Source organism: Mustela lutreola, chromosome 7 (genome assembly GCF_030435805.1).
Source record: "Mustela lutreola isolate mMusLut2 chromosome 7, mMusLut2.pri, whole genome shotgun sequence".
NCBI lineage: Eukaryota > Metazoa > Chordata > Mammalia > Carnivora > Mustelidae > Mustela > Mustela lutreola.
Window position 1 is genome coordinate 40,800,417 of NC_081296.1, and position 25,990 is coordinate 40,826,406.

At 35.8% G+C, this 25,990-nt stretch overlaps 1 protein-coding gene across 4 annotated transcripts in view; it reads left to right on the forward strand.

The window, feature by feature from the left end:
• Positions 1-25,990, forward strand: part of LRRC49 (leucine rich repeat containing 49) — a 168,699-nt gene that overhangs the window by 98,512 nt on the left and 44,197 nt on the right. For 3 of the 4 annotated variants that reach the window (XM_059180546.1, XM_059180547.1, XM_059180549.1), the window contains 2 exons: positions 9,600-9,747; positions 21,250-21,333. In XM_059180546.1, the coding sequence (XP_059036529.1) occupies positions 9,600-9,747; positions 21,250-21,333 (232 nt within the window). Of the gene's footprint in view, positions 1-9,599; positions 9,748-19,613; positions 19,664-21,249; positions 21,334-25,990 lie in introns of those variants that run through there. The other variant, XM_059180548.1, reaches the window with a different exon arrangement.

Below are 25,990 nucleotides of genomic sequence, written 5' to 3' on the forward strand. Positions count from 1 at the left end.
GCTTCTCCCTCTCCGACTTCCCCTGCTTGTGTTCCTCTCTCACTGTCTCTCTCTCTCTGTGTAAAATAAATTAATAAAATCTTAAAAAAAAAAAAAAACTATTCAAAGTATAAAGACTTTAGTCTGAATTTCAGTGCTAGCAACCAATCTGGAAAGGGCTGCCAGGACAGTACCTGTTAAAGATTGCAATGATTTTCATACTCCTGGTGCCTTTTTGGCTGTGCTTGAATTATAGACATAGACCAGGTGGGCGTTAGCAGATCTTCTAGATCTCTGAAGTGCTTCACAATGACTACATTCACTGGACATAGTATTTTCTTCTATATTTACTAATGTGCTTTATATTTCAATTCAATGAAATTCAACGTGTTTTTTTGTGTTTAACACCACCCGTTTGGTAATTATTGGAATAATTACATTCCCCAAAGCAATACTTGAGTGTTAGGGCTAGGAAAGGTTACACTCATTTTAGTTTAAAATCATACTTGCAGTAAGAAATAAATAATAGATTCCTAGGCACCTGAGTGGCTCAGTCAGTTGAGCTCCGATTCTTGGTCTCTGCTCTTGACCCGAGGGTGGTGGGACTGACCCACACATCAAGCTCTGCGCTCAGCTCAGAGTCTGCTCAGGATTCTCTCTTTCCCTTTCCCTCTGCCCCTATCCCCACTCACATTCCCTCTGTCTAAATAAATAAATCTGGACTCTCTGCAGTCCAACTTGTAAATAAATATTAAATAACAGTAGGGGCGCCTGGGTGGCTCAGTCACTTAAGCATCTGCCTTTGGCTCAGGTCATGATCAAACTAATGATGTATTTTATGGTGACTAACATAAAATTAATTAATTAGTTAAAAATAGGTGTTTTAAAATTACATTTAGATTATATATCAATATACCAATTTATAAATAAAAAATACAAAAATTTCAGTATATAAAAAAATACATATTTGACAGATCACTTTTTTCATGTATCAGGTTTCCTTTATCTAGAACAGCATGTCATAATGGTGACCCATGACTATTAGGACATGTTTCAAAAAGGTTTTCATTAAGTTTTCCTCCAGCTACCACAGGATGGGATACCAAGTTCAACCTTTAAGAAATTAAGTAATGTGAAAAGCAGTAGAGCCAGTAGAGGCAACAGAACTCTTCTATGCTGAAGTGCATTCTTCTTCAATGGCCCAGCATATCTAAACAGAATGAAACTTCAAGGTTCTTGAGGGATACAAATATGCTGCGAACACTAACCCAAAACCAAATATAGTGTCTAGCACCTAGTAAGTGTGTGATAAAGTTCTGGTGAATGAATGAAAGAATATAATGAATGGAAATGATTTCAAAAGGCTTATCCTTGATATAAAAATTAATAAATCATTTTTCTTACATTAGTCTTAGAAGTATTTAAAAGATATGCTATCAGGAATCACCATGATCCGATATCAGCCACTAATAGGGTAAGTGTACTGAAAAGTGGAAATAGTATGTCCAGAAGCATAGAGAAGCTGGAAATTTTCATTTTATTGTAGGTAAATCCTGATTTTGTTGTTATTTATTTTTTTAAGATTTTATTTATGTATTTGAGAAAGAGAGCACAAACAGGGTGAGTGGCAGGCAGAGGGAGAGGGGGAAGCAGCCCTCCACCTTGCTGAGCAGGGAGCGCACCATAGGTCTTGATCCTAGGACTCCAGTCGCTTAACCACCTGAGCCACCCAGGCACCCTGAAGTACTAGTTTCTGTACATGCTACACCCTAGCTTCCATACAACCTATCCTCTCCTCTTTGCTCTCATAGCTTCTACCTTAGTTTTCATTATGTTAGACCCTTTTCTCCTTTTTAACCTCTGCTTATTGGAATCTTTAGTTAGTTTTTTTTACCTTAACTCATTTCTTTCCTTTATACCTCCCATAATGTTACTAATTGTTCTAATAATTACTGATTATTTTGATCCTATTAGAAACCCCCTCCCTTGCTTAAAAATACCTTGCTGGGGACGCCTGGGTGGCTCAGTTGGTTAAGCAGCTGCCTTCTGCTCAGGTCATGATCCCAGCATCCTGGGATCAAGGCCCACATCGGCCTCCTTGCTCGGCAGGGAGCCTGCTTCTTCTCCCTCTGTCTCTGCCTGCCATTCTGTCTGCCTGTGATCGCTCACTCTCCCTCTCTCTCTCTCTGACAAATAAATAAAAAATCTTTAAAAAAAAAAAAAAAAGAAAAATACCTTGCTGTCTCTTCCCAGTCATTTTATTCTCAGGCATCAGTTTCTGAGTAGGAGATTGTTTCTTAGCAGTTGACTTGGTGGTGACATTATCAGATAGGAAATATACATCGAGAAGTAGATTTGTGGATGGAAGATGATGACTTCACTCACTTAACACTCTAGGAGAAAAACAAATTTGCCTTGTGTTTCAGTTTTGAAATTATCAGAAGCATCTTCATTTGATTTTAGCTTTATGGATTCAACTGTGAGGGAAAAAGAGAAGCATTTTTTAAACATCCTTTAAACACCAGAAACTATTTTGAGATTTTATATTGATGTGGAAAAATAATTTCGCTAATGATAGGTGGGAAAAATAACAATGTTTGTTCAAGTTTATTTATGCTTGTAGTGATAGTTAAGCTCAAGTTAATGAACTCTCATTTTTACCTGTATACACTGGCCTTTTAAAAAATGTCTTCCCAATTGATACTGTTCAAATATCAATACTACCAAAAGCCATATAGAGATTCAATGCATTCCTTATCAAATATTCCAGTAGCGTTTTTACAGAAGTAAAAAAAAAAAAAGTCCTAAAATTTATGTAGAACCATAAAGACCCTGAAATAGCCCAAGAACTCCTGAGAAAGAATAACAAAACAGGAGGCATCACATTTCCTGATTTCAGGCTATACTATAAAGCTGTAGTCATAAAAACAGTATGGTACTAGAATAAAAACAGACAATTAGACCAATGGAATAGAATTAACAGCTCAGAAATAAACCCAAGTATAACAGGTCAGCTTATATTTGACAAGGGAGCCAAGAGGACTCAATGGAGAAAAGACAGCCTCTTCAATAAATAGTGCTGGGAAAATTGGATACTCACATGTAAAAGAATGAAACTGGACTCCTATCTTACACCACTCACAAAAATTAACTCAAAATGGATTAAAGACTTACATGTAAGATCTGGGGTTTGGGGGTGGTACCTGGTTGGCTCAGTTGGTTAAACTCTTAACTCTTGATCTCAGGAGAGTGAGTTCAAGCCCTGCATCAAAATATGACACCTAGAGCAGAAGAAACAAAATAAAAAATAAACAAGTAGTACTGCCTCAAACTAAAAAGCTTCTACACAGGAAAAGAAACCATCAACAAAGTGAAAAGACAACCTATGCAATAGGAAACATTTGTAAACCACTTATCTGATGAGAGGTTAATATCACAAATATATAAAGAACTCATACAACTCAATAGCAAAAGAAGAAATAACCCAATTTTAAAATGGGCGAAGGATCTGAATAGACATTTCTAAGAAGATATACAAAAGGCCAACAGGTACATGAAAAGATGCTCAATATCACTAGTCATTAGAGAAATGCAAATTAAAACCATAATGAATTATCACATCATGCCTGTTAGAATGACCATCATGAAAAAGACAGAGATGACAAATGCTGGTATCAATGTGGAGAGAAGATAACCCTGTGCACTGTTGTTGGGATTGTAAATTCATATGACCACTATGGAAAACAGCATGGAGGATCTTCAGAAAATTAAAAACAGAGCTATCATATGATCCAGCAATTTCATCTCTTGGAAGATACCCAGAGGAAATGAAAACTCTAACTTGAGAAGATATCTACACTGCAGGTATGTTCACAGCAACATTTTCACAATAACCAAACCATGGAAACAAGTGTCCATCGATGGATAAATGGATAAAGAAGTTATGGTTTATCTACATACATGAATATATACATGAATATATATACCTGAATATTATTTAGCCATGAGAGGTAAGGAAATCCTACCATTTGTTACAACATAGATGGACCCTAAAGCATTATGCTAAGTGAAATAAGTCAAACAGAGAAAGATAGATACTGTATGATCTCACTTATATGTGGAATCTAAAAGCAAATACAAAAAAGAAATTGGACTTGTGGTTACCAGAGGTGGAGAATGGGGGGAGGGGGAATTGGAGGAAGGTGGTTAAAAGGTGCAAACTTCCTGTTATAAGATTAATCGGTAGTGGGGCATCAGTTGGTTAAGTGTCTGACTTTTGGTTCTGCTCAGGTCATGATCTCATGAGTTGTGGGACTAAGCCCCATGTTAGGCTCCACACTTAGCACGGAGTCTGCTTGGATTCTCTCTCTCTCTGCCCATCCCCCCACTCATGGATTCTCTGTCCTCTCTCTCTCTAAAATCAATCAATCAATCAATATTAAAAAATAAAAGATAAATAGGCACTAGGAATGTAAAATACTGTATGATGAACACCGCTAACACTGCTGTATGTTATATTGGAAAGTTGTTAAGAAAGTAAACACTATGGGAGTACCTGGATGGTTCAGTTGGTTAAGCATCTGACTCTTGATCTCAGGGTCGTGAGTTCAGTCCCCACGTTGGGCTCCATCCTGGGCATGGGACCTTCTTAAGAAAAAAAAAAATGAATGCTATGTGTTCTTATTACCAGGAGGAAATTTTTTCTTACCTCTTTTGTTCTTTCTTTTATTTGTATTCTATCTATATGAGAAAATGGATGTTAGCTGAACCAACTGTGGTCATCATTTCACAATATATGTAAATCTAAGCATTATGCTGTATGCTTTAGACTTATATAATGATGTATGTCAATTATTTCTCAGTAAAACTAGGGGAAAATGCCTTCTCATAATTATCTAAACATGTCTCAAAAACCATAATGAGTTTATGAATTGTGAGATTTGCCTATTAGATGGTAAAAATAATCTCTAAGGTAAAATAATTGATAGGAGAGGATCTTCTTACCTTGAGTGGGAGCAAATTATGGAAGGAATATTTAAATGTGACAATAAAAACATAATAAACTTCATTCTTGCTATAGACCTTGCCTTGACCTTAATAGTCAACATATTATTTATTTTCTATACCATAAATATTCTATATCCTCTTATTTTTCTTAACACAGGAAGAAGAGTTATTCAATATAGTGCCTGAGTAAAGGAAGTATTTTAGGGTCTAAATGTTTACATTAGTTATCTGAATAGTAATGGAATGAGGATGATTCTAATATAAATGATTTTTATTAACCTGCTGGAGTGTTATTTAGAAAAGTGAGTAGTCACTTTGAAAATTTAAAGTCCTCAAAAAATTAAAAATAGAGCTACCATATGATTGAGTAATTACACTTCTTGGTATTTATCCAAAGATAATGAAAACACTAACTTGAAAAGATATCTGCATATTCATTGCAGCATTATTTATAGTAGCCAAGATTTGGAAACAATGTCAGTGTCCATGGACCAGGGCACTTGGGTGGCTCAGTCAGTTAAACATCTCACTCTTGATTTCAGCTCAGGTCATGATCTCAGGGTTGTAAAATCGAACCCTGTGTCAGGCCATAGAGCCTGCGTAAGATTCTTTCTCTCCCTCTCCCTCTGCCCCTCCTCACCACTTGTGCAGTTTCTCGCTCTCAAAAAAAAAAGGTCAATGGACAGATGAATGGATAAAGAAAATGTAGGATGGACAGCTAGATAGATAGATAGATAGATAGATAGATAATGGATATATATATCATTCAGCCATAAAAAGGAATGAAATCTTGCCATTTGCAACTATATGGATAGACTTTGGGGCATTATGCTAAGTGAAATAAGTCAGAGGGAAAAAAACTACCATATGATTTTACTTATATGTAGAATCTAAAGACAAAAATAAAAACCAGCAACAAAAAAAAGCAAAACAAGCTAATAGATACAGTTAACAGATTGGTGGTTGCTAGAGGCAAGTGGCTGGCAAGGTGAAGGAACTCAAAAGGTACAAACTTACAGTTACAAAATAACTTAGTCATGGGAATATATTATTAATAATACTGTATTGCATATTTGAAAGTTGCTAAGAGAGTAGATCTTAAAAGTTCTTACCACAAGAAAAAAATTCTATAAAAAAATTCTGCAACTGTAAGGAGATGGATGTTATACTAGACATATTGTGGTGGTCATTTCACAATCTGTACAAATATGAATTGTTATGCTATATACCTGAAATTAATATCGTTATATCAATTATACCTCAGTTTTTATAAAGTCCTAATCAAAATCCCAGAAAGTTGGTATCAACGAATGGATTCTAAGGTTTGTATGTGAAAGCTAAGACCTAGAATTGTAACACAGTACTGAAGAACACAATTGGAGGACTCACACTAACCCATTTCAAGACTTAACTGTTAAGGTACAGTAATCAAGTCAGTGTGGTATTGGTGAAAGAGTAGACATATATATCAATGGAAAAGAATAGAGGGCCTAGAAATAGATTCACACAGATATAGTCAAGTAATCTTTGACAAAGGAGCAAAGACAATTCAATAGAGAAAGGGTACTCTTTTCAAGAGGATACTGGAAAAATTGGATATTCACATTAAGAATCTAGACATAGACCTATACCTTTTACTAATTGTACTCAAAATGGATTGATATAAGACACAAAGCTATAGGACTTTTAGAAGAAATTTAGGAGAAAATCTAGGCATTCTTGAGTTTGGTGATGAATTTTTAAGACCATGATACATGAAAGAGAAAATTGATTAGCTGGGCATCATTAAAATTAAGAACTTCCACCGTGTGAAAGGCACTATTAAGAAAGTGAAAAGCCAAGTTACAGCTTAGGAGAAATACTCACAAATCTTATATTTGTTAAATTTTATATATATAAGTATATTTTTATATATATCCATGATGTACAAAAATTCAACAACACAAAACCAACAGGTTTTAGCAGGGATGTGGAGAAAAGAGAGCCCGTGTACACTATTGGTGGGAATACAAATTGGTGCAGCCTCTGTGGAAAACAGTATGAAGATTCTTCAGAAAGTTAAAAATAGAACTACCTTAGGATTCGGCAATTGCACTACTATGTATTTTTTTTAAAAAGATTTTTATTTATTTACTTGACAGACAGAGATGACAAGTAGGCAGAGAGGCAGACAGAAAGAGAGAGAGAGAGAGAGGAGGAAGCAGGCTCCCCGTTGAGTAGAGAGCCCGATGTGGGGCTCGATCCCAGAACCCTGGGATCATGACTTGAGCTGAAGGCAGAGGCTTTAACCCACTGAGCCACCTAGGCGCCCTTGCACTACTATGTATTAATCCAAAGGATACCAAGACACTAATTCAAAGGGATACATGCACCCCTGTATTTATAGCAGCATTATTTATAATAGCCAAGATACGGAAATACACACACACACACACCATACCATTCCATATGTATATGGAATATTAGCCATAAAAAAGAAGGAAATCTTGTCATTTGCAGTGACATGGTTGGAGGTAGAGAGTATTATGCTAAACTAAATAAGTCAGTCAGGGAAAGACAAATACCATATGACTTCAGTCTTATGTGGAATTTAAGAAACAAAACAAATGTGTGAAGGGAAAAAAAGAGAGAGAGGCAAACCAAAAATAGAATTTCACTGGAGAGAACAAACTGATGGTTTCCAGAGGGGAAGGAGAAGGGGAGGGTTAGTTAAGGAGTGCGTGTCATGATGAGCACAAGGTGATGTATGAAAGTGTTGAATCTCTATATTGTATACCTGGAACTAATATAACACTGTATGTAAACTAATTGGAATTAAAATAAAAATTTAACCTCCCCCCAAAAACTCTTACAACTCAAAAATAAGGAAACAACTCAATAAAAAAATGGGCACAAGAGCTGAAAATGCAAAGAAGATATACAGATGGCAAATATGCATATGAAAAAAATGTTCAACATCCTTTGACATTAGGGAATTGTATATTAAAACAATGAGACACCACTGTACAACTATCAGAATGACAATATGGAAAAAACAACAACAACAACAACCTGACAAATACCAAATGCTCAAAGGAATATGGAACTAGTAGGGATGCAAGATGTTACAGCCACATTGGAAGTTTGGTAGTTTCTCACAAAGCTAAACATAGTCTTACAATATAATCCAGCAATTGCAATCTTAAGTATTTACCCAATTGAGCTGAAAACTTATGTTCACACAAAAAAGATGCAGATAAATATTTATAGCAGCATTATTCATAATCACTAAAATCTGGAAGCAACCAAGATGTCTTCAGTAGGTGAATGGGTAAACAAACTGTGGTACATGCAGACAATGGAATATCACTCAGTGATAAAAAGAGAGTGTGCACTCTGAAGACAACAGAAAGACATGGGAGAACTTTAAATGCATATTGCTATGTAACAGAAGTCAGTGTGAAAGGGCTACCTTCTGTATGATTCCAGCTGTATGACATTCTGGAGAAGGCAAAATTATGAACACAGTGAAAAGATGAGTGGTTTCTAGAGATTAAGGGAGAGAAAAGGAGGGTTGAATAGGATTATTATTACATATTTATAATTATATAATATATTATTATTAATAATATATTATTAGGGTCATGGCGCTATTGTGTATGATACTTACGCATTAGTTAAAACCTGCAGAACTTTGCAGCACAGTATAAATCTTAATGTATGCAAATTAAAATATTTAGGCAGTTAGAGGATCCCAGGAAGGAATGAATATAGACTATGACAAAAAAAGCTAACTAATATTTCACCTGTATGAAACAACCCCGCTGGAGGGGTAGCAGGAGGGAAGGTGCTGACCCAAGTAACTTTGAAATGAATGTGTAAGACTAAATACTAAAGGAATTACACATAATGGTTGTATTTAATAAAGCTGTTTCCAATGGGGATTCAGGTTGAATATTTTGATACCACTATGCATATATTCTAGAATTGAATAGTTAAGTAAATGGACGAAAGCTGGTATAAGTCAGATTTCTCCTTATTGGATTAGGAATTTACAGATAAGCAAGGGAAAGAGGCTGGAAGGATCCTTTTGATGATAGATTAGAGTTGGGCAATATCAGTGTGAACTCATGTTCAGCTTAATGGAGACATAGATGGTTATTACATATTATAGATAATATATATATACACACAGGTCAGTTATACACACATGCATTTCCTTGCTTTGTTTGCAGAAGGTATGAAAAAAAAATACAATGACCCAGTGTTGAAAAGTATACCAAGCCACCAGATCTTTGGTTCCAGACCATTCTCCAATTAAAGGAGAAATGTCTGATTTTAGGACTGGGACAGGAAATATATGAGTCTAGAGAATCTTATAGTGCCGGAAAGTAAGGAATGAATGAATTACCTGTAAATTATTTGTAAATAATTATAACTTAATTGTAAAAAATGTACAATATTGCTACACGGTGTTAATAATAGGGAAAACTGGGTGCAGAGTATGTGGGAACTACGCTCTCTTAATTTTTCTGTAAATCTAAAACTATTCTAAAATGATAATGTATATCAAATAAATGAAAGTACTATTGGAAGATCTCACAATAACCTGGTGGTTTCTGTCTCTCCTGCAGCTTTGAAAGTGTGTGCTGCCTTGCTGACTCTTCTTCTCTCTCAGACATCACTTTTGATGGCAATCCAATAGCTCAAGAGTCATGGTACAAACATACAATCCTTCAGAATATGATGCAGCTGCGCCAGCTAGATATGAAGAGAGTCACGGTGAGAACTCTTTGGAAGTACTTTCCGTAGTGTCTTCCTTACTGTGGATTAAGAGACTGGGGTGCACATTCTTTGCTTGAAATGCTTCTTAGTTTTAATAAACTGTGGATTATCGTGACTATATAATTCATAACTATAATTACAAATCTTTTACCACCTGTCCCTCATTCCCAATTCCATTGAATAGGGCTGTTAAATAACAAAAACAATTCAACAGACAAATTTAAAAGATCTAATTGGCGTTATTAATCAATTCATGAATTGGACAGCATTCTGTCTAGCAAGTGGTGGGGAGCTCCCAGTGACTACAGAAAAAGAAAGGTTTTTAAAGGTAGAGAGGGAGTGGAAAAAAGGAAATTATTAGCAAAGGATCCATGGTTTTAGGCAAGGTCACCCTTCTAAAGGGAAGAGAAGGGGCCTATCGGTAAATTTCCTAGTCCTGACCAGGAAATTCACAGGTTGACTGGTTACAGATTATATTTCTGGGGGGTCTAAACTGTAGTTAAGTTAGGTAGCAACTCTTGGTTTACTGGCTTGTGACCTTAACTTAAGTGATGCCATTTTGGGTCTGTGGTTTCCTTTTTAACAGGTTTTTTTTAAAAAAAATTAAATTCATTAGTCATCATGATTGTTTAAAGTTACCATCACAGTGGTTTTTCATTCTGGCTAATACCCAACTAAAAATTTATTTTAGAATGGATGAGTAAAAATGACATTCATTAAGTTACATAATGTAATGTTTCTGCACATGGGTGCCAAAGCCAGACTGCTTGAATCGCTATCCTGGTTTAACTGGTTTGACCAGTTTCTGGCCAAATGACCTTCAGGAATTCACTTGACCTTTCTGTATCTCATTTTCCTTAAAGTAAAATGGGGGGTAGACAGTCATAATTACATCACAGAGTTGTTGTCAAGATAACATAAAGCATTAAACCTTAGAACAATGTGAGGCTCAGAGGAAGTGTCACGTGGAGCTGTTGTGTTGTTATTGACGCCATACCTCTCAGAAGAGTGCTTGTTTATTCATTCGATCTGCATGTTAGATGTTTTGTATACTTCGATGTTTTAATGATTCCTGATCTACGCAAAATGCTATATATGCACCTTTTAGTTGTACAGTGCGCATTTGCATTTTATAGGCTTCAAGAAGTTCTGTAAGAAAGAAATTTGCCTTAATTTTCATTGCATATATCAGATTTATTTCAATATTTTGCTATCTCAGATATTACTCATTAATGATCTCAGTTGGATAATCTCAGAGCTAGAAATATATCCTAAACCTCCACTTGTCTTCTGACTTCTAGACCCTGCTAATGTTGATGTGGATTCTGTGTGGTCAGTTAAGTTTATTTAATTGCCAATTAATTGACTCCTTGCCTATAGCCATTTTCACAATGTGTGCATTTACATTTCTGTCTCAGGAATATCATGGACATCTCAGGTGACAGGGAGAGGTAGTTACAAGTATTGATGAATTTGTTAATGCCAGGGATCTTCTGGGGGCTCTGCTTCTTTTTGTTCTAGCATGGAGAAACAGTTCTTTGTCTTTAGCTTGTTCAGATCTATCCTGTAAACTCTGTTTCATACTTTCACCCTTATCTCCATGTGTTTCTTCTTTTTTTTTTTTTTTTCCAATGATTTTATTATTTGTCAGAAAGAGAGAGAACATGAACAGGGGGAGCAGAAGGCAGAGGGAGAAATAGATTCCCCACTGAGCAGGGAGCCCGATGTGGGGCTTAGGCCCAGGACCCTGGGATCACATCCTGAGCCAAAGGCAGACACTTAACTGAGCCACACACTCATCCCTCCATGTGTCTCTTAATTGAGCATCTTTGGTACTTAACAATTACTCTTCCTGGTGAGGTTGAGGTGGGTGGGGTAAGAAATGAAGCTGACTCATTTATATAAGTTAGTACTTAATTATATATTGTGTTTCCCATAGTGAACTTATATGTCAGTCTTCCCCACCCAACTGATGTATACAATCCTTACAGGCAGAAACCATTCTTCTTCCTTTCCTGATATATACCGAGGTCCTAAATATGTTTATTTCCTTTCCTTCCCTATCTCACACAGTGCTGAGAATGTAGTAATGTTCATTAAAGTCTTAATTGAATGAGATTTATAAATCTCATACTTTCATGCCTGAAATAAAGGAGAGTGGTGCTATATGTAATCATTGTCTTTGTACATTCCATGAGTTGTGTTTGCCTGGTGAGGAAATGAGAGAAAATCACCTGGGATGGGAGCAGGGCCAGCTGTTCTGCTAAAAATCCCTGTACATCTGCTCCTTCACAGCTTAATTTGAGAAATTAAAAAAAATTAATGTCTTACTAAAAGCTTTACTTGAGATATAATGGGCATAAAATTAATTGCACTTATTAACTGTACAGGTTGATAAATTTCAATATGTGATCACCTGTGAAACATCACCACAATCAAGCTTTTTCATAATCCACTACCCAAAGTTTCCTCATGCTACTTTGTTATCCCTCCTTTCCATCCCTCCCCACCCAACCCCCATTGCCCAAGCAACCACTGATTTACTTTTTGTCATTATAGGTTAGTTTCCGTTTTCTAGAATTAATGGAAACAATTTCAAAGTCATAGGAAAGTTGTAAGTACAGTAGCAAAAACTTTTCTTGGGGCGCCTGGGTGGCTCAGTGGGTTAAAGCCTCTGCCTTCGGCTCAGGTCATGATCTCAGGTTCCTGGGATTGAGCCCCCACATCAGGCTCTCTGCTCAGAGGGGAGCCTGCTTCCCCCTCTCTCTCTGCCTGCCTCTCTGCCTGCTTGTGATCTCTGTCTGTCAAAAAAAAAAAAGTAAAATCTTAAAAAAAAAAAAAAAACTTTTTTCTTGAACTATTTGAGAATAAGCTGCTGATTAGATAACCCAACAATCCTGAACACTTTAGTGTGTGTTTTTGGCAAGCAAAGACATTCTCCTGTATAAATGCAATATAACCAATGAAATTAGGAAGTAAACACTGAATAATTATTAGTGTCTAATTCTCACACCACTCTCAAATTTTACTGGTGGTGTCAATAATTTCTGTGTAGTGAAATGATCCAGTTTGGAATTATATATTACATATGGTGCATTTGGTAATCAGATTTCCCTCATCACTGTTTTTCAGGAACGGTTTCTTAGTCTTTTTTTTGCCTTTCATGACTCTAACATTTATGAAGATTACAGGTCAGTTTGTAGAATGGCACTCAATTCAGGCTTTTTGATGTTTCCTCGCAATCAACTTTTATAGATTTTTGCATAAATAACACAGAAATGATTTTGATTTTTCTTGTTGCGTCCTACCAAGTGGTATACAATTTCTCTTTATCCTTTTATTGATGTGTTGGCCGCTTTAATTACAATGGTGTCTGCCAGCCTTCTCTATGTAAAGTTATTCTCTTTCCTTTTGTAATCCCGTTCCTCATAAAAATTTCAGTTTTTTCATTTATTCATATTAGTATGAGCTCATAGTATTTAGTCTTGCCTTTTATTTGTTACTTTTTAGTGAGTTTAGTGTAGAAACAGCATACCTTTTTTCTCAGTAGCTTTTTTAAAAAATATTTTATTTATTTATTTGAGAGAGGGAGAGACATTGAGAGAGAGTGTGCATGAAAGAGGGAGAGAGACAAGGAGACTCTGGTAAGCATGGAGCCTGACATGGGGCTTGATTCCACGACCTGAGATCATGACCTGAGCTGAAATCAAGAGTTGAATGCTTAACTGATTGAGCCACTCAGATGCCCTAAAACAGTATACCTTTTAAAAGACTTTCTGTTGGGGCACCTGGGTGGCTCAGTGGGTTAAAGCCTCTGCCTTCAGCTCAGGTCTTGATCCCAGCTGGGATCAGGGCTCTGATCAGCAGGGCTCTGCTCAGCACATCAGGGCTCTGCTCATCAGGGAGCCTGCTTCCCCCCTCCCCCTCTGCCTACCTCTCTGCCTACTTGTGATCTCTGCCTGTCAAATAAATAAATAAAATCTTCAAAAAAATTAAAAAAAAAAAAAAGACTTTCTGTTAACAGAGTTGACAAACAAATGGCACATGTTCTGGCCATGTGTTTTCATGAACAAAGTTTATTGGAACATAGCTGTGTCCGTTCATGAATATGTTATCTCCATATGCTTTGATTCTACAGTGGCGGAATTCAGTAGTTGCTAGAAGAAACTATATGGCCTCTAAGTCTAAAATATTTACCATCTGGCTAGAAAAATTTGCTGACACCAGTTCTATACCAATTTTTTTCTCTTTAAAAAAGACATCTTGATTAATTTTTATGTAATTTACCATATAAATATTCTAGCTGGGGTGGATTATACAAATACTGAATGAACCTCTGTGCACTAGAGCTATGTGCTGAGGACTCTGTGAACTCGGGCACTGTGGAATATTTACAGCTTTCAAGGGAAACGCAGTGATATTTGAGATCTTTGAGACACTGAGAAGACTATGAGCTCAAGGTTATTTGCCATTTCAACACGAGGTCACACTATATTTACCTCTGTGGCATTGTATCTTTGCAAAGTGGTGGTTTTGCTAAACAAAATACTATGCCCAAATCAGTATGGAACAGGAAATGAGGTGTGCCAATGTGCAGTCTAAATACAACATTTGAGAAGTTGTATAATGTCCTACAGATATACAGATTTCATTGGTAAGCAGTTGTGGTTCTTTAAGAATGGTGTACTTTTTCTTTCAAATTATGTGTATCATTTTTTCAAATGGCTGCTAAGTTGCTGGAACGTGAACGACTTAATAAGTTGTTCACTAACTACTGAGTAAACAGAGCTATTAACACATTACTTTTGACTTAGAAACACCTGAAAAAATTCCTGGCCATTCTTAGTTACATTGAACTGAAAAGTTCCTATACTGGGATCTGTATTAGACACTAGATCAGAACTAGAACTAGATTAGACAAGATCAGAATCATAATTCATGCCCTCAAGTTGCTCACTGTCTAGTGCAGACAGGTTATAATGCAAAATGCCAAGCTAGAGAAGATCAGTTGTTATATGTGTGTACACACACTCACACACACTTACACACATGTGCACGTGCACACATACACAGCACAGTAACATTGAAAGGTAAAGCACCCCTGTGTCCACCAGAAAAATAGGAAAAGTTCCAAAGGAGAAAATACTTGACTTGGGCTTGAAGAGTGCTTATGAAGGAGGATATATCTGTGGGAAGTGTTCCAGGGAGAATGAAGGCATGCGCAATGCAGAGAGATGTGAGGGGATATAGCAAATGTAGCAATTCAACATGGCTGAGCACTGAGTAAACATGGAGGAAAGTAGCAGGAGCAAAGGGCATCTGACAGGCAAGGCCTAGACCATGAAGGGCTTTTTCTGTCATAATGAGGAGTTTGGCTTTTTGTCTTGGACATAATGGGAAGCCCTTGAAGAGTTTAAGGTGGTTAAATTATATTCGCCTATTAAAGAGATTGTCTATCTAGAGAGGAGCCCAGGGGATGAATTGGGGAGGATAGGATGGGTGAGATGAGAAGCAGGGGGATTAGGTAGAATGAGAGCTTTGTGGGGGGGGGACGGCCTGATCCAGAGGAATGACAAAGGATAATATGAGGCCAAGAGAGAGAATATAAGTTTATGGCCTCTATTCCCATTTTGCTTTTGTTATCTCTGTTAAGAAAGTATAGAAATAAATATTAAGATAAAGAAGGTGAAGCCTAGGATAGGTGAATAGGTAAGTTGAATCTAGAGTAGGGACTGGCAAACTTGATCTGTAAAGGGTCTGATAGTAAATATTTTAGGCTGTGGGGTCTATACAGACTCTGTTGAAAACTACTGACCTCACTGTAGCGTGAAAGAAGGCATAGGCACTATATAAATGAATAAGCTGGCTCTCTTCCAATAACACTTTATTTACAAAATTAGGTGACGGACTGGATTGGCTTGTAGACTGGAGTTTGCCAGTCCTTGATCTACAGCACTGAGTAAACATAGTGAATAAATTGCTAGACCTTTGAAAGTTTTATCAGAGAAGCAGTGTAGAATAGTAGAGTAGCTGCAAGGTAAGATCAACTAATCTGTCTTTTTATCATAGAAGGAAAGAATATAAATTTCACAAATTCTGACAGTAAACTTGATGCTGAGTATGAAAGAAATCGAAATTGGATTATTAGAGGAGTTGTGAATACTAAGGGAATTTGTCACTAGGAGGCAGCACGAGTTCACTAAAAACGATTCATGCCAGACAAAATTAATTTTCTATTTTAGCTATTGTAAGTAGGCTCTCTCGGAGGAGTGTCAGGGATAGTGTTTTGGTATTTAAGCAGAGCTTTTGACAAGGTCTTTCATGATACTGCTTTGAGTAAGTTGTATGATAACATCGTTAAATGAATTTGTGATTGGAGCCTTCCTACAGCATAGAAGTAATGGATTCATAATCACCAGCTTCTAGAAAAATCTGTACTGGCATGCCTTGAGGCTTTTTCTTTGAGCCTCTTTGATTCAAAGTTTTTGTTAGTGACGGAATGAGAATATTTCTGTTATTCTGATACAATATGTGATTGACAGCAACTCGAGAACTTGGGGATCCTGATAAACTGGCTAATCAAAACGGAATCCCAAAGTAGCTCAGTGATTTACAGCAGGGTTTGGCAAACTATAGCCAGTGGGCTAGATCCATCCTGCAGACTGTTTTGGAACAAGAGAAGAATGGTTTATTTGTTTTTAAAGCATTGTATTAAGAAAGTAAAGAACAGAAAAACAACATGTGACAGATCTTTTGTGGTTCACAGAGCCTCAAGTATTTACTATTTGGCCCTTTATAGAAAAAAATTTGCTGACCTCTAGTGTAGAAAAAAAAAAAAGCAGAATTTAGCAAGATAAAAATAGATACATTGAAAATCCTGGACTTTACTCCATGACAAACAATTCTCAGCACAAATGCAAATTTATGTGAGATGAGATTTAGCAAATTAAGTTCAGATTGATTTAATTGTGAGATGGCATTGTTAGAAGTTAAATAATTTAAAACAATCTTATCAAAATAGAGAATTCAGAAAAGTTGAGATGGTAGTCCCCATTTTTTTCTTCAATGATCAGATTATACCTGAACTATTAGTTTTAGAGGAGTGATAACAAACTGACGTATTTCCAGAGAAGCTGGCACAATTCGTTGACAGAGAAGACATAAGGAAGATACTGCAGTGGTCTTCAAATATATTCACAACTGTCTGTAAAAAAAGAGAACAGACACTGTATAGACAATTGTAGGATAGAGAATATACATTGTATAGACAATTCTAGGGTAGGCAGAATTTTTTCCTTTTAATTTCTGAGGCAGTATTTTGCTAAACAGGCACTATTCTCAGAATTCTGAAACAGGCACAATTTCACAATTTCTAATGTTTTCACTTGAGACACAAAATTAGCTGGCTTAATATGACCTTGTTTACCATTTGCCCTCCAAAAATTGGAACAGTCTGAGACAGACATGAGTTTTCTATGGTGGGAGCTGTTACTAACGTTCCCTGTTACCTTTTGATCATCCTCTTTTTGTCAGGTGGGAGGATTCTTTTCCCCTCCCCTTTGAATTTAAGTGTAGCCATGCAACGTGCTTTGACCAATGAAATGTGAGCAGAAGTAATGTTTGTAGTTTTCAGGCAGCAGCTTTTAAAAGCCAAAGTGTGATTTTCACTGCTTTTCTCCTGTTGTGGTGGCCCTCATGGGAGCATGGATTGAGTTGAAGATGCCACCGGATCACGGCACCCAGGAATACTTAGCACTGCAAGGAGGACAGTTGCAGGGCTCTTTGCATGATCAAGATGTAAACTTTTGTCGTAAGCCAGTGTAAATTTTGAAGTTATGGCAGCATAACCTAGCTTGTTCTGGCTTTTTACCCCCCCCTAGTATTTAACAGCTAATATCCCCAGGCCAAGAGAAGTTAGGTAATATGGCTTCCAGCCTTTGCTCTGACATTAACTAGGACCTAGACAGATCAGTTTTATCTGTTAAAAAAAAGACTGTTTGAATGAAAAATATGGACTGCCTCTTCTAGACAAAAACTCTGCTTTTAAAGTCTATTTTAATATTTGCTGTAGTCAGGGAAAATAATGTCTTTTATAACTAACCATCCTACGGTATATGGTTAAAAACCCACATTGCCATTTATTTTCTTTAATTTCACTTCATAAATTACTGCATACATTAGGACTACTATTATTTATTTGGAGAAAAACTTTTTCTCATATAAAATATGCATTTTGTAGAGCCTTAATAGTCTGCTAAGAGTATAATCTAAGTTATCAAACACCTATTAAATCACTGTACTTATTAATTATTTTGAAATCATTTCTACATTTTATCTTCATGAACAGACTAAAGTAAGAAAAAAAGATTTTATCCTAGATAGATCCTTTTGCTTTGCTATATAAAGAATATGGCTTTTATCCCAGAAATTGAACTATTATCATGAAGATGCCAGAAGTTTACAGTTTTTTCCTTCTTACCAACAGATTTATAGCTCATCTTTACATTTGGAGGTTTATTTTTGTTTCCAAGTTCAGTTACTCTATAATTATTTGGGCTGAAATATAGTCATTAGATGTATAAACTCCTTAAAACAATATTTGAGTTGATTTGGCATGTATCCAGTTTTCTTAGGTTTAGCCTTCCTTTTAAAGTCCTACTGCCTTTAATAGAAGCTCAAATTCTTTTTGGAAATCTGATGAAATCATCTCTCAAATATGTGTAGGACGTGATCCATACAGTTTCCAGTACTGTTTGAAATTGACTCTTTGAATAACCAATCTGTTTCTAGTTCACATTTTATAGATGAGTCAACAATCAAACATCGATATATTTTGCCTTTAAAAAAAATTTGTTCTGAAATAGGTTATACTTAATAGGTACCGAATCAGTACTTACTGAACAGAAGAGTTTAATATAGTTGTTATTCTAGCTATATTGTGAAGCTAGGAATCAAGCTTCTGAATGTTTTCTTGAGTTTGCCTCAGAAGCTCTACCTAGTCTTCAAACACCAAGAATAACTATTTTCCATATCATAAAAGATTTTTTTAAAAGGTTTTATTTATTTATTTGAGAGGGAGAGAATGAGAGAGAGAGAGAGGGAGCATGAGAGGGGGAACTCAGAGGGAGAAGCAGACTCCCCGATGAGCAGGGAGCCCGATGCCTGACTCGATTCTGGGACTCCAGGGTCATGACCTGAGCTGGAGGCAGTCACTTAACTAACTGAGCCACCCAGGCGCCCTCGTAAAAGATTTTAAATTCACCACAAGTCACATTCATTTTCCATTCCCTTTAAAACAATTAAATCACAGCAGATTGCTATTGACTTTTTACCTTTCCTTTTATATCTTTCTAAAATCAGTTAAAATACATTTAAACTTGTCCTTATTATAAAAAATTCAAATTCCATTTCTCAGAAGCTATGGCTTCTGGTCCCGATCCTGGCTTTGTCACTAGCTCTGTGACCTTGTATAAATTAATTAACCTTCTCAGAGTATTCAGTACCTCATTTCTAAAATTAGAGTCTTCCAGTGGGTGCATTTCTAGTTTTCTAACTTTTTGATAATTTCTCTTTGTGTATTTTTTATGTCCTTCTTTCATTTAGGCCTTTTCTTTGCTATCAAAAGTATTTATAATAGCTAACCCCCTAGAATACATTTTCATGGCATCTTTGACCTTCCTTAATTCTAGCATGATAAATATACTGGTCAGGCTAGCTAGATTATGCTGTAGAAACAACTTCCCTGACCTCAGTGAATTAAAGCAATTAAGTTTATTTCATGTTCGTACTGCCTGTTTGCAGTATGTATGTATGTATTATGTGGTCTGGAAACTTTGCTCTGTGTTGTCTTCATTCTAGAACCAAGGCCTTCAAAGTACCCACCATGTGGAGCTTTGCAGATTCTGTAGCAGAGGTGAGAGAGAGAACAGCTATCCCATACGTTGTCTTTAAAAGCTTCCTTCCGAGTAAACTTCCCCCAGAAATAAACACATGTGATTTTGTTCATCTGACATTGGTTAAAGAAAATGACAGCACCTAACTGATAAGGGTTATCAGTTGCTATCTTACAATATGGCCTGGATGTGGGAAGACACAGGAATATTTGATGAACAGCTGTCATGACTATATATTATGTTTTAAATCAAATGCTGCCTTCTGATAGGGATGGAAATCAGTACCACACTTATGGAGGGCAATTTGTAAACATATCAAGATATGTTTACATATCTTGAAATATGTCTTCCATTTAATTTAGTGGTTCCAGTTTTAGGAAATTTTTGGACAGATATATGGAGATGTGCATTTAATAATCAATTCTTTAAATATATATTGACTATCTGTAATGTGCCAGGAGTTGACATGGTCCATACCTTCAATGAACTCCTGGGGTAGGAGAGGGGAGAGAGAGTAGCAGAGATTTAAATGAAACAGGAAGTGCTGTAGTGGGAAATTTAGGGTGCTATGAAAGCAAATGGGAGAAAGTCTTCTGGCCTGTTTTTCAGTTGCCTGATTCTCTCTTCAGTTTTGTACAATATGCTCTTCAGCTCCCCTCCATTAGATTTTTCATTTCGGTTTGTATAATTTTTCATTTCTGTAAGAGTTCTTCAAATGTGCTAGATTACTTTTTATGGTTTCTTATCTCTGAAGATATTTTCAAGCTCCATCTTTTAAGAAGGAATTGTTTTTCTCAAATTGCAACATCATTTTGAATACTTATAAATCCTTTTATATTAAAACTTAAAATTACATGTTTATAATTTACTAAAATTTTACTATCTTCAGGGGAAAAAAACATGATCCATACTATGTATACAGATTGCCGCTTGAAAAAATATGTTTATAGGGAATACTGTAAGGTGATACAGAAATGATAAGATGTGAGTTAGCATGTGGGAATCATGGCTGATTTTTAAAATTTTTTCTAAACTTTAATGTTATTTTATAGTTTTTAGAATCTAAGAAATTAGACTGGCCAAATCAACTTAAAAACAAAGTAAAAGTAATAATATTAATGGACATAATTTATTAATATCAATGGAGAGTTCTAAAAAGCTTTCATACTTGTTTTAGTATTTAAAAAGCTCTGATTTACATCCATAGGTCAAATAAAAGTTTTGAGAAGTATAATTCTTGTTGTTTTTATCATCATAGTAGAAAGTTTTTAAGTCTTTATATGTGGAAATGTAAGTACATGGTATACAAAGAAAAACTATGTAAACCTGCTCCCCCCTTGCTTCTTGCCCTTCTCATTCTGTTTTCTGTCTTGTATTAGCTACGTCCATCACACATCAAAAGTTGGGAGTAGAGTTAAGAATATACAGTTCTTTAGAGTTGGGAAGGAAAAAGAATAAAGAGGAAAAGACTAAATTTCTATGAGGGCATATTTTCTGTTAGCAAGTAGTATGCTTCTCACAAAGAAAACCAGACCGGTAGAACCAAAGAAATCATATAGAAGAGGTTATATACTTAATAATGCTTGTAAACATTTTTTGCTTTTAGGAAGAAGAAAGGCGTATCGCATCTGTTGTAGCCAAAAAGGAGGAAGAAAAGAAGCGGGAAAGTCATAAACAGTCCTTGCTTAAGGTACTTTTCCTAAAGTCTACATGCGTGTGCGTCCTAACCCTCACTGCCCTGAAACCGGCTTGCTTGTCAACTGGAAAAGCAGTTTCCCAACTTTGTAAAGTTTTCATTCCTATCGGTAGAATTTTTTGTAAATAAATACCCTTATAATGTTTATAAGTTACCTATAAATAAGCCTGTACTTGAGAAATGCAACATAATGTGCATTATAAAACACATGCAAAAGCTACAGATTTTAAGGGGAAGAGATAAAAACTAAATAGAACACAAGTTACAGGGTTTTTTTTCTACACCAGTGCATCACCTTGTGTATCCTTTTGCCATGTCACTTTATTTTGGAGACCCCTATAAGCGACCATAATTTACTGAGATATTTTAATGAGCTCTGATACACGGTTTTCTTTTTTAATAATTGCTTTTTAAATTAAAAAAACTATTAACTTCTCTTAAATAGAGGTGGTAAAGATTTTTGAGGATTTAGGAAGTAAAATTTGTTTCAAACTAGTTTCAAATGATTTATCATATCATGATTGTTTTCCTTAGAATATTTTCTATTAAAATATTTTATTCTTGCATCACAACTAAAATAAAGACAGCTTAAAGTTTATAGCTTGTATTATGCTCCTACTCTGTTCTAAAACTACGGATATCAGGCTGATTATCCTTACTCATTCTTGTCTTACGTAGATGCTTTTCTTTCTAAAATGAAAATGCCATTTAGAATTCAAAAGATGACTGGTAGGGATATGAAGTTGTACAAAATAAACTTAGGAAACAAGGGAACTTGTTGGGGCAATGGAAATGTATATCTTGATAGGTGTATGGGTTACACCGGTGTATGCCTTCCTCACAACTAATCAAAGACTACTTGAATCTGTGTGCTTTATTCTATGAAAACTACTCCTAAATTAACAAAACAGAACAAAAAAAACACTTGGTGCCAAGCCCTCTCAGCTTAAGACTACTACTTCAAAAGTATTTAGAACTCTTGATATTACTACAGTTTTCTCATTTGCTATTATTTCTAACCTCTTGACTCCTCCCCAACTTTATCTGTTTTCCCCTCATCCCTTAATTAGACGTACCTAAGCCCCCTCTTGATATCTCTATCTTTACTGATTTAGCTGATAGAATTTTAGTCTTTTCTCTATTGGAATATTTCTAAGGGTTGGTCAAAAACACACTTTGGTTTATAGGAAATATAGTTGTAGGTAAAATTTTTAAAATGTGTAGGTAGGAGCAAGATTTACCATTGACAAATAATACTATTGGTAAACTTCCTGAATGGTTCATTTAGAAAAAATAATAGAGTTGATTCTTGAACAATATGAGTTTGAACTACACAGCTCCACTTGTTACATGGATTTTTTCAATAAATACAATACAGTACTGTAAGTGTATTTTCTCCTCACGATTTTCTCAACATTTTGTTTTCTCTAGCTTACTTTATTATATGAATACAGTATATAATGCATCTAACATACAAAATGTGTTAATCAACTGTTTATATCATTGGTAAAGCTTTTATTAGTCAATGGTAGGCTATCAGTAGTTAAGTTTTTGATAAGTCCAAAATTTTACACAGATTTGCAGCCCCCCTGAGCCAACCCCCATGTTATTCAGGAGTCCTCTGTATTTCTGATCTTACAGCTCCAGTACATAAGCTGCATAAGTGAATGAATGGCCAAATGAATAAAAATATATAAGTAAATAAACAGACTAAAGCTGTCAGACAAAAAGAACACTTTTGTATTATATTTTAAAGCATGGAAAGGCAGAATAAACAAATTCCATTGGTTTAGCTTTAAAGATACCAGTATAAGTTGAGCCTGGTATAGGCAACAAATTGCTCTTGACTACACTTCTGCACTGAAATTTTTTTTCTTATATACCCAATTCAGGTGCTGTTCATGCTCAGCATTTTTGGAAATATGCCATTGAACATTTAGCCAACATGGTTTGTACATGTTTGGAAAATTTGGAAACTTCAAAATATAGTGAATACTTCTCTTGAAGTCACTAAATAGGACTCTTTAATTATGAGGGTTATTTAGCTTTAAAATTTTTTAATTAGAGGAGAATCATGGGAAATCAAGAGACCTGGATTCTAGCCCTAGCCCAGATTCGAAATCCTGATACCAAAGATCATCAGCATTTGCTGGCTGTTGTTTCATTCGACAGCATGTCCTGATCATTAAGAAAAGTGGGTGGGTGGTTGCAAAGGGACCAGAAGAGTATCTTCTGTTGCTTTTCTGTCTTCCTGTTTTCCTTGCAACCTTGGAAATGCGTGGAAGTGATAGTTACAGGCTCTACTGGTGAGATATTGCTTGGACTATGAAGAGTAGACTCAAGTGGCAAAAGCTGCAAATTTGGAATCTTCTAAAATAATTGTCACCTTAACACAGACTTCACAATGTATTTTTACCTAGCTTTAGAAACATGACAATAACTGATATGCCAAATACATCCATGATCTTTGAGTGGAAGATTTTCTTCTGATACCCCCTTCTGCCTTGCAGAATCTATAGCCTTTCTCTGGCTGCTGCTGCTGCTGCCTTTTTTTTTTTTCCCACCACAGATACCTAGAGCCCTTATGTGGTCCCCTGGTAAGCCAGTGACCAACCCTCATCTGACCCCAGGCTGTAATCCTATTTTAAAATATGTCTCCTCTTCCTGGCCTCAGTAAAAATATCCATTCTCTTAGTCAACCTGGTGTTGATCTAATTTCAATAAATCAAATAAAGGAAGCTTAAGTTTGAGGTGAGTATTGGAAAGTGTTTGTATTTTCAGAGTATCTTATAAATTTGCTAACAGACTCAGTGGTATAAAGATATTGTGTATCTCTTTTTATAAGCACAACTATATCTCATTAAGAATATTTCTGCCAACTCCCAGTCAGCCAGAATACCAAATGCGTGGAGTCAACTTTATAGCCATCTGCCATTAACTTACTGCCCCTGACTCTTTCATAGTGGCCTGGTGCTGAGTAAAAGTGGCACTACTTGGGTTGAGAATTGGGTTGTACCATTTATCAATGAATACCTAAAATAGAGTTCCTTAAGGTAAGATGTTCTTTAGTATAGATTTGGGAGAAAAATTTCTTACAGTAAAATAGCAGATTCTACTTGCTTTAGATAAGGAAGATCTACATAAAATGTCCAAAAGTCTCAGAAGTATATGCATATTAAGTATAACCCATGTAACAATATAGAGAAATTTGAAATAACAAGTAAGCAATAGAAAAGGAATCCATGCTAAAAACAGTTTTAAACACAGAACTTTAAAAAAAATTTTAGTTTTAATTAAGCTTTGTCGTCACTTTTCATTCCTACCCAATGCAATTTTTCCTTGCTAGAATTTTAGGTTATCCAAATATAGGCAGAGAGATGGAACTAAAAATTTATTCTGCATGTATAAATGCACTGAAGAAACGGGCAAAGAATTTTCCTAACAGCCCTCCCTGATTCCCGAGGCAGTAGGTGTGGAGGGGTCAGTATCACACAGCTGATCTGTCATTGAATGGGTGCTCTCAGTACGGAGGGAAGGGAAGATGTTTATCCTCAGCGCTGTGACCACACTGACATGCCATTTAAAGATGTTAACTCTTAATAATGGACACTTTGCCAGATTATTGATTATTTTCCTTATCAATTTATATAAGCTGAGCAGAAACATTTCAACCTTGTACATTTTCTTTCAGTACTCTTCATCTGCTTTTCTCAACAAGTTTCTGTGAGAGAATGGAGCCCCAGCACCCTACCTAAGTCAGTGGTTCTCACAGCGAGGTCCAAGGAGCAGTAGCCTTAACAACAGCTGGGAGCTTTTAGAAATCCATGAGAGACTATGGACTCTGAAAAACAATCTGAGGGTTTTTAAGGGGCAGGAGGTGGGAGGAACCAGGTGGTGGGTATTGGAGAGGGCATGGATTGCATGGAGCACTGGGTGTGGTGCAAAAACAATGAATACTATTATACTGAAAATAAATTTTAAAAATTAAAAAAAAATTTTAAAAATAGCTGGTAATTGATGATTGAGAAAAAAAAAAAAAGAAATGTAAATTCTCAAGCTCCACCTCAAACACAATAAATCAGGATGGGGTGAGAACTAGCAACTGGTGTTTTCATAAGTTCTCCAGGTAATTTGAGGCACACTAAAGTCTGAAAAACACTATCCCAAGGCACCCATTGCATGTAATAAATTAACTTCTTTCGTATTCATCTGGGATGCTACTAGTTGCCTAGAAATATTTCAACCTAGTACAATTTCTTTTAGTAGTCTGTATGTAATTTTAGTTTTCAGACCTTGTAATTCATGCTGTGAAGCGTGGAACATGGATCAATCCCTCTTCTTCTCCCCACCTCTCAACCAAGATTATTCCATCGTACTAGTCTGAATTATTGGGTAGGAAAATTAAAATATTATTAGTTTTCTTCTTGCTATGTTTAAACACAAAGGCATATAAATTTCTTTCAAATTAAAATCTTAGATAACAGGTGTGAGAATTTCTGTCAAACTTTTAGATAGTGAATTTTCATTTTTTTCAATGAGAATAATCATTGTTTGTGTGTGAATTTTTCTCTTTAAGTGTGATAGACCACTGTTAAGGTGTTTGAATGCACAGGGTAAATAAAGGCCACTTGTATTTTAGAGTACCTATTTG